Genomic DNA, 17,006 nt, shown 5'->3' with positions numbered 1-17,006 from the left:
CCACACGGATCATCCCATTAGCCACGACAGCACCAGTATTAACACAAGTGAGGCACTCACTGGAGCAGTGTCTGAACTCGAAGCGCAGGTGGGACCCTCTGAAACGGTCGATGGGAATCGGCAGTTTGATCACCTCGCTCCATCGCGGGCTGTTGTTATGGTAGAGCACAAAGGAGCGGTGCTCTGGCACGTTGGGCTCACCTGAACCCAGACTGATGCAGTCCTACGGAGCATGTGCAGAAACGGACAAACAACGAGATCAGTGACACTGCAGTTACAGAAATATGTACCGAGAGAAGAAGAAGAGTTACCCAGTGAGAAAAAAGCAGAAAATACCTTAATCCACTCAAATACAGAAAGCATGAGTGGATAAAACTCACACACAAGCCTTTACTAAGCACATACACCTGTTTGTTCAGCTTTCATTTATATATTGTCTGTGTTTACCATTTTACAATGTCTTAGACTTTTACTCTTTTCCACGTATATCTACAAAATAAATGAATAATCAAGTACTACTGTGAAGTACAAAAGTCCTAGTACTAAGTAGAGATGGACCGATCCGATATTACGTATCGGTATCGGTCCGATACTGACCTAAATTACTGGATCGGATATCGGAGAGAAATAAAAAATGTAATCCGATCCATTAAATATAAAAAAGCACCTCACAAAACTTGCAACATGGCATAACTCGGCTCATAACCGTAGCACGTGGGAGCAGTGTGGTCACGTGATAGAGCGGCTGTGCAAGACCTGGTCTGATTGAGTATTTGTAGCGTCGCTACCAAACCAGCATTTCATCTCCGAGGAAGTTTTCCCAGAGAGAAGTAAAGCAAGTGTGTAAGTTCATCTCTGAATGTTTGTAAAGCATTCCCACGTTAAGCGTAACAACCGATATATAAAGCGACTGCCTCTCTCTCTCTCTCTCTCCTGCTGCTACTTCAATCATGAAACTGCTTAATGATCAGCTGATCGGCTTTTCTGTCGCGAGTCCGTCTCTCTTCTTTGTTTTTGGCCCACTTTGCACCAGAAAGAGGAAACCAGCAGCTGAACAACAGCAGCACTATTAAGCTTGATAATCTGCTGTTAGAATTTATTTAATATTATTTCTACACCAGGATCTTTTTCTATGTAGCTGACGGCTGTTAACTGTGCAGGGGCGGATCTAGCAAAGTTTAGCCAGGGGGGCCGATAGGGCATGAACAGGGAAAAGGGGGCACAAAGACATACTTTTCTTTCTTATTCTCATTTAAAATGTCGAGCTTTTAATAAATAATTATCTGACTCTTACACCCAAAGTTTTAATCTGATGTAAAATATATAGAAGTCCATTACTGTATATAGTAACTGTTAAGTCTAATATACCCTAGTAAGCTATAGTACTTTTTCCTTTAGGAAGATACCATCTGTGCAGTCTGCAATTCTGTTGAAGAAAGATGTTGAATCTATTTAATTATTCTTGAAAAATAATTTATTTCTGTGCATTTTTTTTCACACTGCATCAAATTTAATTTGATTACATCGATTAAGCATCATGAGGAAGAGGGTGGTTCCCTATTTTTTTTGCTGGGAGTTTGCAACCCTGTTAGTTAGGTTGCTTAATATTTCTGCTAAGTACTCTTTAAAATACCAGAATAGGAAGGATGGAGCAGGTTTAACTTTATTAGATTGATCAGTGTTGCTGAACTATGAAATATTTTGGGTGCAGTGTATTTTTTACATACAGGTTTAACAGAATAGCTTTAGCGTTTGTTTTTGTTGCTTGAACTTGAATATGAACAATATGAGCAAGATATTAAAAAACAATTTTATTGATTAAAAAACACTATATCGGATTCATATCGGTATCGGCCGATATCCAAATTTATGATATCGGACATAAAAAAGTGGTATCGTGCCATCTCTAGTACTAAGTAGCAGAGAATGGCATGCTTTTAATCTGTCCTCCCAATTAAGTGTTTTGACAGTAGATTTGGCTGCTAGGTTCATGAGTTGGAAGCGACGTCAGTAGGCTGTGGTTGAATACAGCTGTTTGAGAATGAGAAAAACCGTCATTGTGGGATCACGGAATTTGGAGGTCGGTATAAACTGGTGTGTGACTGGCTGGAATGGCATCTCAGGTAGATGATGACAATGAAATGGATTTTGGTAACTGGATCTCAGTTACTAGGTGGAGGGATCAGGAAGAGGGAAAAGGAGGAGAGAGGAGGAAAGTTTGTTTGGGACACAGAAGAGAAGAGGATGAAGGGACCAGGGTTCTCTAGAAACAAATGGTGAGGGAGGAATTTAAAATAATCCTGAAGATGAGGATGTGCAGTTGAGCCCATTAGGGTTGTCTAGAGAGTTGAAAAAGAAGTTTGGAGAAGTGCAGCTGCCTAAAATCCTCAGGGATGGAAACTTGTTGATAGTGGTTAAGACAAGAACAGAAAAATATAGTGTTACGTTCTGAAAGCATTTGTAAAACGACTGTGGGAGAGAAAAAGGATAATAGGAGAAAGTAAAGTGACATGGGGGGTGATTACAGGTATTCCAGTAGAGAGGATCTAGAAAAGCTCAAGCGACGTATTCATGGTGGCGAGGTCACCAAGGTAGACCGTTAAAAACAATTAATGGGGAGAGGGTTAATAGCTTGTCATTACTGTTAGAATTTCAGGAGGCTGTCCTGCCAGACGAAGTTAAAACAGGATGCAGGTGCTGTAAATGCCACTGATATGGGCACATCGCTGCAGTTTGCAAGGGGAAACAGAGGTGCCCCAAGTGTGGAGTAGTGAGCAGGATAAATGCTGTAGGTTGCAGCACAGGGTGAGGTACCATGGTTGTGAAGTCAGAAAGAAGGCCATGGAGGTTGAACAAGTTAAAGTAGTTCACAACATAAGTTACGGAGAGGCTGTCAAAAGGGTACGGAAGGCAAAGGACGAGACAGGAAAGCTTCAACCAATGTCAACATCAGATTAAGCAGACACATGGGACTCACACAGGAGAGGCAACACTCCTGCCACTTTATCTCATGTGCAATTATGTTGTGCCCCCCGTCCCCTCCGATGCCAACAGTTAAGTTTCTATTTTCTCTCTTATGTCTTGGAACTGTAATTGTTTTGTGCTTAAGATTTCATCTTATATACATATTATTGTGTAACTTATAGTGTTGTATTGTATTATACTGCTGAGTGACTTGTCTTCTGCTCATCAAACACATTTCATAGCAATGTTGACTGTGTGGTTGACCATGTGCTAAATTGCATATGACATATAAAGCTGAAACTGAAACTAAAAGATGAGGAGAAGCCAAATGTGTTGGCAAAAACGTTTGTTAAAATCCACAGTTCAGGCAATGTTAGTGAAGAAGGACAAAGAGGAAGAAAAAAGACAATAACAGAGAATTGGGATTTACTGAAAATGGTAGAAGATACAGATGATTTATTAAATATTCCTTTTACAAAGACAGAATTGAATCATGTTTAAATGGAGTGAATGATAAATGAAAGATTAATGTACTACATGGAAAATAAGGGATACATATCCAAACATCAGAGTTGTGCCAAATTAGATATCCCCGACAGAATTTGTTTCCCTTGCTTCGGGACCTAAGCATAATATCGGACGGGATTATTTCAATAAACCAATGACATTTTGACTGATCATCATTTGTATCCCACTGTAACTTTACTGTATAAAGAGCTAACATCTCCAAAATTTCTGGAGCAGTTAGTCATTATAAGAAGTGTTTATGAACTAAAAATCATGAATGTGAGATACTGTTTGTCCATGATTTCAAGAGGCCAGTGCATGCTCCCGACGCAGGGGAAACAAATTCTGTCAGGGATACCTAGTTTGGCACGACACCGGCACGCTGCATGGTCCTGCGTGCCAGCCACTTCCATGCCTGCTGCGTTGCGGCTGCTTGCCATGGGTGACCACCGGATGAAGGAACTGACCTCCCAGCCCATTGTTCCTTCAGTGGGCTGGTTTTAGTCATTATGCAAATGTACTGTCTATAAGATTGAAACCTGCAGTCAGCTGAGACTGAAGACGTCACTTGGACGAGTGACGAAATATTTCTCCCACTGAAGACATCCAGATGAACAGAATCAACTTTTGGAGATTTACTTACCTGGATCATTGAGAAAATATGTAAACAACTTAACAACCCCCAAAGCATCAAAGGCTACGTTCACTCTGCAGGTCTTGATGCTCAATTCCGATTTTTTGATCAAATCCGATTTTTGTGTCTGCTCGTTCACACTACAAATAAAATGCGACAGCAAACGCGCTCTAGTGTGAACGCTCAAAGCAGCCGCATGTGCAAAAGAAGACGTCACACACAACGCGCTCTGTTTAGACCCAGAGCAACAATATTGTTTGACTGATGGCCCTTAATATAAATACTTCAGACTTCACGTTTCCCAATTTTTGTTTTAAGTTATTTTGTTATTTACATAATAATGTAAATAACCTAATAATGATCCTTATTGCTGTTTTAGAGGAGCGCTGCTTCAAAGGATAGTTGCAGATTTCTGTCAGAATCTGCAGATTATACAGAACAAATAAAATGTTCACGTTTCTCCAACGTTGTCTTCCCAACAGTTTCACTGACATCTACACTGGATGGACAGGAAGCGTTCGCGATGTCTTCTCCGGTGCTGATAATTGGCGTCTGTCTTGTGTCGGTGACGTAAAAGACGGATTTAATGCGACTTGACCATCAAACAGCAGTCGCTTTCTAAAACATCGGATATGTATCGGATTCAGGACCACATACAAAAGTGACCCAGATCGGATTTGAAAATATCGGATTTGCACCGTTCACACTGTCAGACCATGATCGGATATGGGTCGCAGAGGGTCAAAAAAGTCGCCTGCAGTGTGAACGTCCGGTGACAGTGCAACACCGAAACACAAGAGGGGGGAGGGGGAGCAAAGTGGGCCTGCTCTGGGCTGACAGTAGTGATGGGATTTCCGGCTCTTTTTAGAGAACCGGCTCTTCAGGTTGTTTTGTTGCTTTAATTTATTTATTATTAACAATAATATACAATTATGCACAAAAGGAATTACTAATATAAAAAAGTGGTTTTATTTATATATGTTTATATATAAATATATACAGTGGCCCCTAGAGACAAAGCACGTACAAACTCCAAAACACATTTCAAGCGTTAACTGAACTTCCAAAACAGAGCTACCCAGATCACTTAAATTACACAATTGAAAGCATATGTGTATTGTTTGTGTATTTATACACAAGCACATTCCCGCATGGATTTTTTTTTTTTGTCTTGTTCCTGCATGGATCATTAACCTTGCAAATCGATCGTAAAGGTTGGTAAGGAGTCTTTCATGTATAAATTTGCTGTTAATATTTATATAATTCTAGGAATCATCTACTTTGCTTACACTGATGTTGGCACTTTGTTAGCGTTACAACAGCGGTCATACCCCCGAGGAATCTAAACTTAAGTAAGGAATGTGTGCACTTTTAACACCTCTGACTAGCATTTAGTGGTCCCTTTCAAACGGATTTGATTTTTGTTTGTTATTGAACAAATTCACTTCACTGCTTTTCACTATCTGTAACATCAATGCACATTGTTCCATTTACTGCATATTGCACTTCATGTCTTTCCTTCCACCTGCATCAACATTGTAAAGTTTGTCACAAAGAGATTTATACATTTATAAATACTAATATTCTCTATTACATTCTGTTCTGCTTTTTTATTGCCCAGATTTTAGTTAGCCTTTGTTAAATTGTCTGTTATATGTCAATATATACGTATGTCACAAATAAAAGTGTCTTGTAAATTATGTTTTTGTAAAGAATTTTCTCCCCAAATCTCTTACACGCTAACTGTAACGTGTTATTTCTGCTAAAACCTGAACTTAAATGTGTATATGGTGTTTATCTGTTTTTCTCTCTGTTTTAGATGCACATATCAAATTGGAATTCCTGCAATTCTGCCTCCAAGCCAGAATTGCAGGAATGCACCACGTGTTGGCTGTTTCACTGCCCTCTCTGCCCCACTTTCAGCCCTACTGTCAGGGCAAAGATTGAGCAGCATATAAATGGACACATTAAAAATGCTTTGCCTTTCAAAGGTATGTTGGTACTAAATATACCTCATAGTTAAAGTTATAAACATGCACTTCTTTTCAGCACGTCTGCAGTCTCTTTGTTGACTTAAATGTTGCTTTTCACATTGTACAGTTCAGTGCATTCATCAGCAAGAGAAAAAAAAGTGTGCTTTCATTAAATATTTTTTCCTATTCACCACATTTCTTGACAGCTCTTGTGATCCACACCATTTTGCTTTCATTACTGAGGAGGGCTTGGATATTTTTGTTAATATGTACAATCTGATTGTTAGTTAAACTGATTGCATTCTATACAACTACATTTAAATTACTGTTTTTCTTCTTCTTTCTTCTCTCTCTTACAGACCTTCACTGCCCTGTCTGCAGCATGACAGTCATACAGCGTGGAGATATGGCAGGGGTCTGCAACCTTTAACACCCAAAGAGCCACTTTCCGGTTTCCATGCAAAAGAAAACACTGTGAGCCGCAAATACTTTTTGAAATCTAAAATGAAGATAACACTGTATATATATATATATTTTTTTTTACCTTTATGCTTTGTGTGAACAACTAAAGTAAGTAAGTAAAGTTTATTTATTAAGCGCTTTTCACAGACAGGCAGTCACAAAGCGCTGTACACAAATATTAAAATAAATAATACAATCAATAGACATTATACACAATGTAAAAGATCAAATGTAAATAATGTAAAGAATATAAAATACGTAGATCAACAAAAGGCTTGTTTGAACAGAAAAGTTTTTAACTGCTTTTTAAAAGAATCCACAGAGCAACTGTGTTGCTTATGAAATCCATGAAGTGCTACAGAGAAAATTACATTTTATTTATGTAATGAACACATTTTGAACTCTTAAAGAAATATAACAAAAAGAAAGCTGAACTAAAATGATCCAGCAAACAAAAACTGTTGTGAGCCGCCACCCTTATATCGCCTTTGGGCTTTTGGAGCCTTGACCTGACTTTTAAAAAATTGGAAAAAGAGCTCTATGCTGCTAAAAAGAAAAATAGATATTTGAAAATTCTTCCTAAGCTGCTGACATAATGTGGATCCGAAGATCCATAACTGGCCTACCTGGTGTTGAAAGTCTCGGTAAATGCACGCCGCTTTGGCGGGTACACCGGCTTCCGCGAGTGTGACGCTTATTTTGAGCGATGAAAAAATAATAAGATATAATTGTATTTTTATATTTCAAAATCACAATAATCTTCCAATTTAGAACTACAAGTTAAAAAAAGAACTAAACACAAATAAAATACACTTCAGCTAAATACTTTAATTTATTTTCCCAAACCACCCGGAGCCGCAGGTTGCCGACCCCTGTCCCAGACTCTAATAATATAGCAGTCCCTCGTTTATCGCGGGAGTTACATTCGCTACGCGAAGTAGACAACTTTATATTTTTACAATTATTATAAATGTTTTAAGACTGTAAAACCCCTCACTACATGCTTTATACACTTCCCTCAGACATGCATGAACATTTTCACACTTTTCTCTTTTGTTTAAACACTCTTAAAGTTCAACCCATCATAGAAACACAAGTCCAGTATTATAAAACGAAACCGTGCAAAACGTTTTGTGGGCAGATTTATCTAAATTTGACAAGCTAAACGCATTCTGTGCTGTACAGCAGCGGTCCCCAACCTTTTTTGCACCACGGACCAGTTTAATGTCAGACAATATTTTCACGGACCGGCCTTTAAGGTGTTGCAGATAAATACGACAAAATAACATGATACAAACAAAGACAAAAACGGTGGTATTTTGTAAATATAATAATAAACGCGAATTCGGCTGTGTAATTGTGTAACTTTATGAGCAGCGTCCTCCTGAAATGCGCCAACAACATTGTGAGTAACGTCCTCCTCTCTGCTTCTTGATGCTCTCTGGTCGCTATGGTAACGCGTAAATAGTTCTTTCAAAATAAGACACACGACCACAACACGGGAAAAGACCCAGGGAAACCGACTCAACGGACCGCTGCTGTACAGGAGACACTGTACCAGGTTGGTCCACAGCAATCAGAACGCACAACACAATGTACTGTAAAAAAATAAAAAATAAAAATAAAAAAATAAAAAAAATCAGCGAAACTGTCCGCAAAAGGTGAACCGCGTTATAGTGAGGGACCACTGTACAATAATTTCCAGTAGCACTGCTGATATATGAAATGGTGAGTTTTGAGGTTGTCTTCAAACACGTGCATTGTACTAGAAAAATGTGTTTGAAGGATTAAAAATGTAAAAAGTAATGACTAGTTTATATTTATGAAAAAAGTAGCAAAGAAACAAAAACATAACACATGGACACTTTTGCCACGAACAAGCTGAAGGGATGGTGATTTTTTTTAATAAACCCAGAGTGTTAAAAAACACTTAGAACCAAATTTATTTATCAGCAGCATGCATAGTAAAAAAAACACAATTTCGTTTTAGCTGTCAAAGTCGATTTAACTGAAGTTACGTGTTTCCGGTTAGTGTGGAGGTCACGTGTTTCCGGTTAGTGTGGAGGTCGCAATATGGCGCTCCCCAGTGGCTGCAGCCAGACGCTCTCGGGCGGCGCGTGGTGGGAGGAGCGAGTCTTTGACGTAAGCACAGCATTGCAAACAAGAACGGAACCTAAAGTAAAGAATCGATCTCACCAGGCTAGTGTCGATCCGATGCCGACTTGGTATCGATAGAATCGACATTTGGAACCATCTTAACGGACGACACAGCGCCTGTTTATCGCTTTTCACGCGACGCCCATCTACTTCCACGAGTTTCTCTAACTCTCAGCAACAATGACACACCTCGCTCGACTTCTTCTGTACTTCATCACATCGCAGACCGGTAACACTGCATAGTCTTTTATGTACAGTAGCAAAGTGTCAAGTCGTGCACACGTCATTTATTAAATACGAGATTTTACAGCGACTGTAAGGCCCATGTCCGTTTTTCGGGCTGTACCCGGCCCCATGGGCTAACGTCCGGCCACCAGACGCTCGTACTCGGGCACCCTCCCCGGGCCTGGCTCTAGAGCTGGGCCCCGTAACCCTATCAGGTTGAACTGTTCCCTTGATCCTTCAGTCATAGGGGTCTTATGAATCGTTCTTTGTCTGTCTGTCTTTCTTTGTCTTATTCATCCCAAACACTTGTATGTGATGCGAGGATGGTCAGCAGGACTGGTCTGGTAATCTGGCATACCGGGGATTTTCCCGGTGGTCTGATGGGTGATGGGCATAACCTCACGCTTGGATTACTGCAACTTCCTTTTAATAGGGGTTGGCCAGGGCACTCTGTCATGTCTGCAACTGGTGCAGAATGCTGCAGCACAGTTTTTTTAACTGGTAAAAGAAAATTTGAGTATATTACTTTGGTTCTGGCCTCCTTACACTGTTTTCCAATACAATTTAGAATCTATTTTAAAATCCTTAAATGGGGTGGCCGATTTGCTGAAGCCCTTTATCTCCCCTCGCTCCCTCCGCTCAGCTGAGCAGCTGTTGCTCTGTCCCTAAATCACAGCTGACAGAGCGATCTCTATTGTGGCCCCGAAGCTTTGGAATGAGCTTCCTCTTCACATTAGGCAATCTACAGCAGTGGTGGTTTTTAAATCCAGTTTAAAAACTCATTTTTATTTGCTGGCTTTTCCTCCGTGGGTAACTAACACTATTATTGTTTTGTAATTTATTTATTGTATTTACTATTCTTATTGTATTTATTATATTTCTGCTGTACAGCACTTTGGTCAGCCATGTGTTGTTTTTAAAGTGCTATTTAAATACATTATGGTATGGTAATCAAACAAAAGGGTGTGTTTGTATATATTTACTTTGTTAAACACAATGATTTACATGTGTTGTTTCACATTCAGTTTTTTCAGTGCCCACACTCACTGAAGTGATCGTGGAAGAAGGGAGCGCTGCCGTTCTGCCCTGTGCTCTCAGCAGCAAACAGGACATCACTAATGTCCTGTTTGACTGGAAGAAGGGTAGTCAGGAGGTTTTTATGTATGATGGTGGTGACCATTACAATAATGGACGACCAGGCCAAGATAAGCAGTTCAAAGATCGGGTCTCTCACCTGGAAGAAGAACTGAAACACGGTAACGCCTCCATAAGGATCAACAACACCAGGGTGTCTGATAGTGGGAACTACACGTGTCATTTTCCACGGCTCAACCCCCCGAGAACGTTCAGCGTGCAGCTCGTTGTCAGTGAGTGTTTTTAAATAAGCCAAACTTATGTTGATTTGAATTTCAGACTGTGGCTGATTTTCTTCTTAAAAAACTGAAGCTAAAGACATCCAGAGATTAATGCTCATTGTAAGATTAATACATAAAATTTTAAAATGGTAATATTTATGTAAAAGGATATATATATATATATGTATATGTGTGTGTGTATATGCATGCATGCACGTATATATGTGCAGTGTTGGGAAGGTTACTTTTAAAATGTATTCCATTACAGAATACAGAATACATGCCCCAAAATGTATTCTGTAACGTATTCCGTTACGTTACTCAATGAGAGTAACGTATTCTGAATACTTTGGATTACTTAATATATTATCATGCTGTTTACAACTACATGAATGTACTATTGCTGTGATTTATTACTGTTACTGAAGGTCCGCGGCTCCGAAGGGACCTCTGGCTAATACGGTGGGTTCTGTGTCGGGCTCGTAGCCGAAAACTAGCTTTACTTTGTTGTCTGGGCAGTGTTGCCAACTTAGCGACTTTGTCGCTATATTTAGCGAGTTTTCAGACCCCCTTAGCTACTTTTTCTGGTGTTATTGGAGACTTATTGATGATGACTTTTTGACGTTTTTGGAGGAAAACACGAACACGGTGTACAGTCGAGTCTTAATAGCTTACTTACAACTGGGCTCCTCAGGCACTCTTTTTGGCTGCAGTGGTTATTATTATATTTACAAGCTTCCAGCTCCCGTTTTTGCTCGATGACAGCTCGTACTTTTCCTTTTTCTCCCTCCCTCGCTCACAGACACATAACGTGTATGGCTGCGGCAGTCCATTCTCCCTGCAGCACGGACTACACTGCCTATGATGCTACATTCTTTAGAGCTATACCGGTAGCATTCTGCTTATTAGCTTAGCACAACAACAACAAGCAGAGAGAGAGCGGCACCCTGTAACCATGGCAACCGTAACGCTGCCACCTGGAACAACAGAACGTAGCTGTCAAACAAAACCAAACAGTCCTGACCCGCCACAATATGAAACAGGAAAGTACCGCCGTGTAATCCATTTATTTCAACAAAGTAACTGTATTCTAAATACCACCTTTTTAAACAGTAACTGTAACGGAATACAGTTACTCATATTTTGTATTTTAAATACGTAACGGCGGTACATGTATTCCGTTACTCCCCAACACTGTATATGTGCATATGCATATGTGCATGTGCGCATGTGCATGTGCATGTGTACATATATATATGTATGTATGTATGCATGCTTTGAGTCACACCTTTTTCCGTGCTTGCTCATGCTTCCCCCAGCAGCTGTGCAAGAAGTCGCCCTGTTTCCTGAGAGACTTCTAGCGTGTCTAGAGTTACAGCGTGACTGGTGTTACCCAAAGCTTGATTCCCTATAGTTAACATGTTCACAGTTTACAGTGTTAGATTTGTGTGATTTGCCTTTTCCTTCACTAACCTGACCGTCTTACTAAACTGTGGCAGGCACCTTTGTGTGGGCTAAATCACCTGCTAGCTGATTTTCTAGCTTGCCTAATCTTCTCTCTACATAGCGACTAATTTTAAATTGTCGTTTACAGGCCTTCTACTAACAGCTCCTTATTTGCATGCTGAAATAATAATACATTAATGTCTTCGTGAAGAAGTGAAAGAATGCTAAGACTAGAGAATGGCTGTGCAGTCAGCTCATGTATAAAAGCCCTGCTTTTGTATGATTGCATGCTCTCAGAAATCTGAGTTCATAATAAAAATGCTAAGACCGAGCAGATGACCAGCTGTGAATTCAGGTGAGCAATACAACTGTACAGTAAGCCTAAAGGGAGAGAGCCCACAGACTGAGTACAAGAACTCACTCTCAAGTCTTAAATGTATGAAAACGGTTCAGTCTGAAAGCTTTCAGCAGCCATGATATGCTGTAATCCATCTGCATCTTTGCCTTTAAGGTCCCTCCTACATGGACAGATTAGCTGAAAACATTCTGGGTGAGTCCTGATTTTGATTATGTCACTGACATCTAAATCTGCAATGTGTGTGAATGACTTCATCTCTGCAGGACCAAGTATCACCTTTTTATGTCTTTTTATATCACCAAATCTAACACCACGCTCCCACACTGCTAACTGACACCACTACTGCAGAAGCCGTCTGTGTGGAGACATTTATACGGTGACAAAAAATTACATTTGAAATGTATTTTCACTGAACATTTTAATAATTGTACCCAGTCCTGCTAACTACAGGTATTTACTTCCATGCTTTCAAACAATCACTCCTCACTTATTTAGCATCACTTTTTCTCATAGTTTGGTTGAACTGAAATGTATTCCACATTACCTCTGTGTCGTCTTTATGTTGGTAATCCATCAGCACACATTGCAAATTTAAATGTCTTTGAGATGATAAGAAGCAGAGACTTGTTATTTTGTATATTGGATGTACTTTCCAAACATCATCCACAATCACGTCACATCTGCAGGCTTTTTCACCGACCTCCAGCTCTGCTTTTCCTCTGTGGGCTGTTACAAACTTTACTCTGCTTCCTGGTTTTGCATTTGGACGTTGCACATGATTAGTTCTGTCCCTGCACGCTCTAACACTAACACACTATAATACTTGTTAACTGACTCAAACAGAACATCAGAGCTGTGTATGTGCACACAGGAGGAAATAGAAGAGTGAGGGAGAAAGTCTGTCGAGTTTTTTTTCCCATTTCCGGTCTTAAACTTCCTGATTAGCTAACTTGAAAGCAGGTCTTAACTCTATTTTTACCTTCTGAGCTATTCTGCTGTGTGAAAATGGTTAAAGGAACAATGAGCTACTAACATACATCAGCAAAGTTAATGACTGAAGAGAGGAAAAAAGAGAAATCTGTGGTGCATCTGTTTGATGAGCGGTCAGCATGGAGCTGCTGGAGATTTAATACACTGGGACAAAACCTGAACACTTTCAAGGTTTCTGTTGACCACCAAAGTTTCAGCTTAATTTTCATCACATTTTAGGTTCATTCTTTTGGCGTGCTGTGGTTTTATTTTTGTAAGCTATTTAAGTAGCTGTAGACAAAATGTCATATTATCACATTTCTACAAACTATTCACACGCTGTTCTATTTACAGGTGCGTCTATGACACCATATACTGCCATACTTAATGTCACAGAGGACGGGGTGACGCTGAGATGTGAGGTTCCAGGCGTTTTTCCCAAACCAAAGTTGGAGTGGCAGGACAGCGATGGAAACGTTCTCCCTGCCGAGGAGCCACAGGTCTCGGAAAAGCGAGGACGCTACTACGTCTCCCTGAGATCCACCGTTAGCAGGATAACAACTAACCTGTTTGTTTGCGTAGCCAGGCAGGAGGACATCCACCACCAGACTAAAGCAGAGATCTATGTGCCCGGTGAGATTTCTCGTCTTTGTTGGGTTTAAATTGGTGTTTTATTATTAGTTTTTCTATATTTAAATAAAAGTATTTTTGGATACAGTATGACGTTTATAACCTGCAGATGGACTCTTTTTTTAGATTTGCTGTTTTTCACGTGTTTCAGAGAAAATATTTGAGGAATGCAAAGTGTTAGATCATGGCTGGAGTGTTGTGCTTGGAATTCTAATTGGAGCTGTGGGAACGTTACTCACGATCTGCGCCATCGGAACATGTCAGAGAGGTACGTTTAAAAAGAAATGATGTTATTAACCATCTGCAGGGTGCAAAAATGCTGATTTCATGTTATTGTTTTTGCATTTTCTCTGTGTGTCGTGTAACACTCTGGACTCTGGTATGTGAATAGATGCACCCCCACACTGTTAGTTAGTGTTAATCCTTGTTTTCCAACAATCATTTTACATTTGGATTTGTCTGACCTCAGAACAGTTTTCCAGAGCGGTGGTTTAGATCATGATTCCACGATGGAGCTTTAACCTGCGTTTGTGCAGGGCTCTGTGAGCTGTGTTCCTGGCCCATGCACTGATGTCCATGACAGAAGCACGCCATGCTAACAGTAAAAATATTTACTGTCTGCATGCAGGGTTGTGTGTGTGTGCAGTCTGTAAAAGTACAGAAACATAAATGTTCTTATTTTCTAGTTTTTTTGTTTATTTGTTTGTTTATTTGTTATTTTTTCACAGACAGGACAGTGGATATTTCCAGAATCTGTCTCTGCTTGTTAGATGGAAACCTAAACCACAGTGACACCCAAAACCATTTAGTTTCGGTTGTAAACAGTCATTCACATAACCGATAAACACATTTACTGAGAGAGAATGAAAGCAAATTCAGCTCTCAAGCATCATTTAAGTGTGTCAGTCTTCCTCATACTTCCTGTTTGTACTGTGACTAATAAAGGGTAAATGTTAAATAAGACTAAAATCTAAACTAGTTATTTAAGTTTTGAGTAATTATCTGATTTGTTCATAAAGGAAAACAACAGTTTCCATCTGTCCTGTCCGTATCATCATGAAAGGTGGTACAACAACAGAGTTAGACTGACTGGTGGTTATGCTATTAAGGTTATACACAGCTAAACTTTAACCTACATACTGTGAATTAAAAATAATGTGACAATATGATCAGTCTGTAAAAGGACAGAAACATAAAGTTGTGTGTTTTTACAGACTCAGATCGCTGTGGACCGTACACCGCAGTTCTGAGTCTCAGTACCTGTAGCAAGTGCGGAGAAACCGTGGACAAGAGTGGCCCCAACAGCCGTGACGCACCAACACATTTGAATGATACTCAAAGGTCAACTGAAAGGGGTCCTACAGGTAAGCGAAGCATTCAGTTACAAGTCAAGGAGTGAAAACGTATTTGAATGGGAACCTTTAAGAAAGGTGTGATAGGCTGGCTTGTTTTTGGTGGAAAAGTTGGAAGTTAAATGGTAACATTTATGAAAAACACTGAAGCATGAACTTGTTTATTTCTACAGACTCACTCCAACGTGAACCTCAAACTGCAGAGCCTGTAAATTTGAGCCAGTGTGGAGAAACATCGGACAAAGGTGCCACCAACGGCCATGCTGTGCACGAGACAAACACAAACATCACTCAGAAGTCGGCTGGTTAGTGATGCGATTACTCTGATCAACTGGATTCAAATTTAATATAATTTTTTTACATTTTGCAAGAACAGCAGTTTTCTCTGTTTTTGACTCAGGCTGTTCAGACTATTGATCATCTGCTAATATAATATCTGCTTTTCAATAAGCTCACCTCAGTTCCTGATCACACATCTCTGAAATCTTATTATCAGCACAGAGAAATGCATTTACTGTCACTGAGAGTGGGTACAACACTCCACTTGTGCCTTTGTTGGCTCAGCTATTTCTGACACAACTCTTCTGTAGTGATCAGTTCAGTCAGATTCATCGTAACATGTAAGAAACGTGTCGCAGGCTATGAAGATTATATATCTTATTCAAACAGCCTGCCTGCATACTTTTAAAAAGGCTTTAGTTTCACACTGTCAGATCATATCAGTGCACTGAGCTCATCATATGTTCTTAAGTGACGATGAAGAACATCTAATGTTGAACCAGTTCTCTTTCATTTCTGCAGGGAAACTAAAACATCTGAAAACTCAAGAAAAGTCAGGAGCAGAACGTGCCAAGGAAATAGGATCCAACGGAGAGATAAAGTTAGACGTAGAGCTGGACGACAGGGACTGATGGAGATGTGAACCACTGTCTTACATTCAGTCTGCAAAAGTCATGAGCCAGCACTCATATTTGATGTAAAATTAGTACAGGAATTATTTAGAACATAAATTCTGTACTGATTGTATAGAATTTATGTTACAGTACCGTACAGTACAGTACCTTGTTGAAAAATGGAAAAGTGATGAGTTTCCAAGACTTTAAGAAAAAGTTTGGGTTGCAAAATCAAGATTGTTTTTAGATATTTGCAACTGAGGGACTTCCTTAATAAAAAGCTTAAAAATTCTCAGTTATCGACATTTTTCTGTAAAACAAAGGGGGCCCAGCGAAAAAAGTTTGGGAACCACTGTGTTAAAGCAAGATGGGAAACAGAGAGCAACCTATTCCTAACAGGAGAGGAATGGGATGGGATCTGTAGGCAGCAGTGGTCAGTAACCTCGTGGAGGGAATACAGTTGGAAGAATGTATTTCGTTATTTTATTACCCCAGCCCAAAAATCCAATTATTCTCAGAATACAACATGCTGGAGGCATTGTGGACATGCAACAGCAAATCATTTCCACATTTTTTGGGAATGTCCCCGTGTGGTTCCATTTTGGAAGGAAATACATAAGGTCATTGAAACAATCTTCCAAAAGAAAATACAATTTGGATTATCCAATTAACCTATCCCCACAAGCTGCATGTCTTTGGACGGTGGGAGGAAGCCGGAGTACCCGGAGGGAACCCACAGAAACACGGGGAGAACATGCAAACTCCACACAGAAAGACCTGATGGTGGAATTGAACTCAGGACCTTCTTGCTGTGTGGCAACAGTGCTAACCACCGTGCTGCCCTATTATGCTACCCAAATTATCATATTTATTTCAAACATTGCCAATAGAAATAAGCCAGAAACAATTTAATCAATGGGACAAAATGTTTTCAGACACATATGACAAGGTAAAAGGCTCCAAATTAGATAAAAAACCTTAAAGTTGGCTAAAATAAGGGGGGTGGGGCTTCCTTCTCTCTAGGATTATTATTGGGCAGCACAATGAAGGCGGATGACATGTTGGTGTAATCCTTCATACG

The 17,006-nt window shown here is 39.9% G+C and overlaps 2 protein-coding genes across 14 annotated transcripts in view; one reads left to right on the top strand and one right to left on the bottom strand.

The window, feature by feature from the left end:
- The window catches only part of LOC146517776 (dedicator of cytokinesis protein 3-like), a 313,061-nt gene that overhangs the window by 46,242 nt on the left and 249,813 nt on the right, over positions 1 to 17,006 (bottom strand). For all 12 annotated transcript variants that reach the window (XM_085160372.1, XM_085160374.1, XM_085160375.1 and 9 more), the window contains one exon: positions 61 to 223. In XM_085160372.1, coding sequence (XP_085016498.1) covers positions 61 to 223 — 163 coding nt within the window. The remainder of the gene's footprint in view (positions 1 to 60; positions 224 to 17,006) is intronic.
- Positions 8,661 to 16,553, top strand: LOC146517781 (putative selection and upkeep of intraepithelial T-cells protein 1 homolog). 2 transcript variants are annotated; one of them, XM_085160432.1, is made up of 8 exons: positions 8,661 to 8,926; positions 9,948 to 10,289; positions 12,235 to 12,273; positions 13,405 to 13,683; positions 13,832 to 13,948; positions 14,895 to 15,044; positions 15,206 to 15,337; positions 15,834 to 16,553. In XM_085160432.1, exons 1-8 carry the CDS (start codon positions 8,878 to 8,880, stop codon positions 15,941 to 15,943), a joined length of 1,218 nt encoding a protein of 405 aa, XP_085016558.1. In that variant the 5' UTR covers positions 8,661 to 8,877; the 3' UTR covers positions 15,944 to 16,553. The 2 variants fall into 2 exon arrangements, with proteins under 2 accessions (XP_085016558.1, XP_085016559.1); XM_085160433.1 differs by lacking the exon at positions 12,235 to 12,273.

Source organism: Neolamprologus multifasciatus, chromosome 5 (assembly GCF_963576455.1).
Source record: "Neolamprologus multifasciatus chromosome 5, fNeoMul1.2, whole genome shotgun sequence".
Classification (NCBI taxonomy): Eukaryota; Metazoa; Chordata; class Actinopteri; order Cichliformes; family Cichlidae; genus Neolamprologus; species Neolamprologus multifasciatus.
The sequence above is the reverse complement of the archived record's forward strand: the minus strand, read 5'-3'. Positions and strand labels throughout refer to the sequence as shown.

Excerpts from the sequence above, each read along its gene's own strand:
- LOC146517781 (XM_085160432.1), top strand. The coding sequence starts at position 8,878 with ATGACACACCTCGCTCGACTTCTTCTGTACTTCATCACATCGCAGACC. Across the intron at positions 12,274-13,404 it reads ATTAGCTGAAAACATTCTGG|GTGCGTCTATGACACCATAT; the intron begins GTGAGTCCTGAT and ends TTCTATTTACAG. Across the intron at positions 13,684-13,831 it reads AGCAGAGATCTATGTGCCCG|AGAAAATATTTGAGGAATGC; the intron begins GTGAGATTTCTC and ends CACGTGTTTCAG.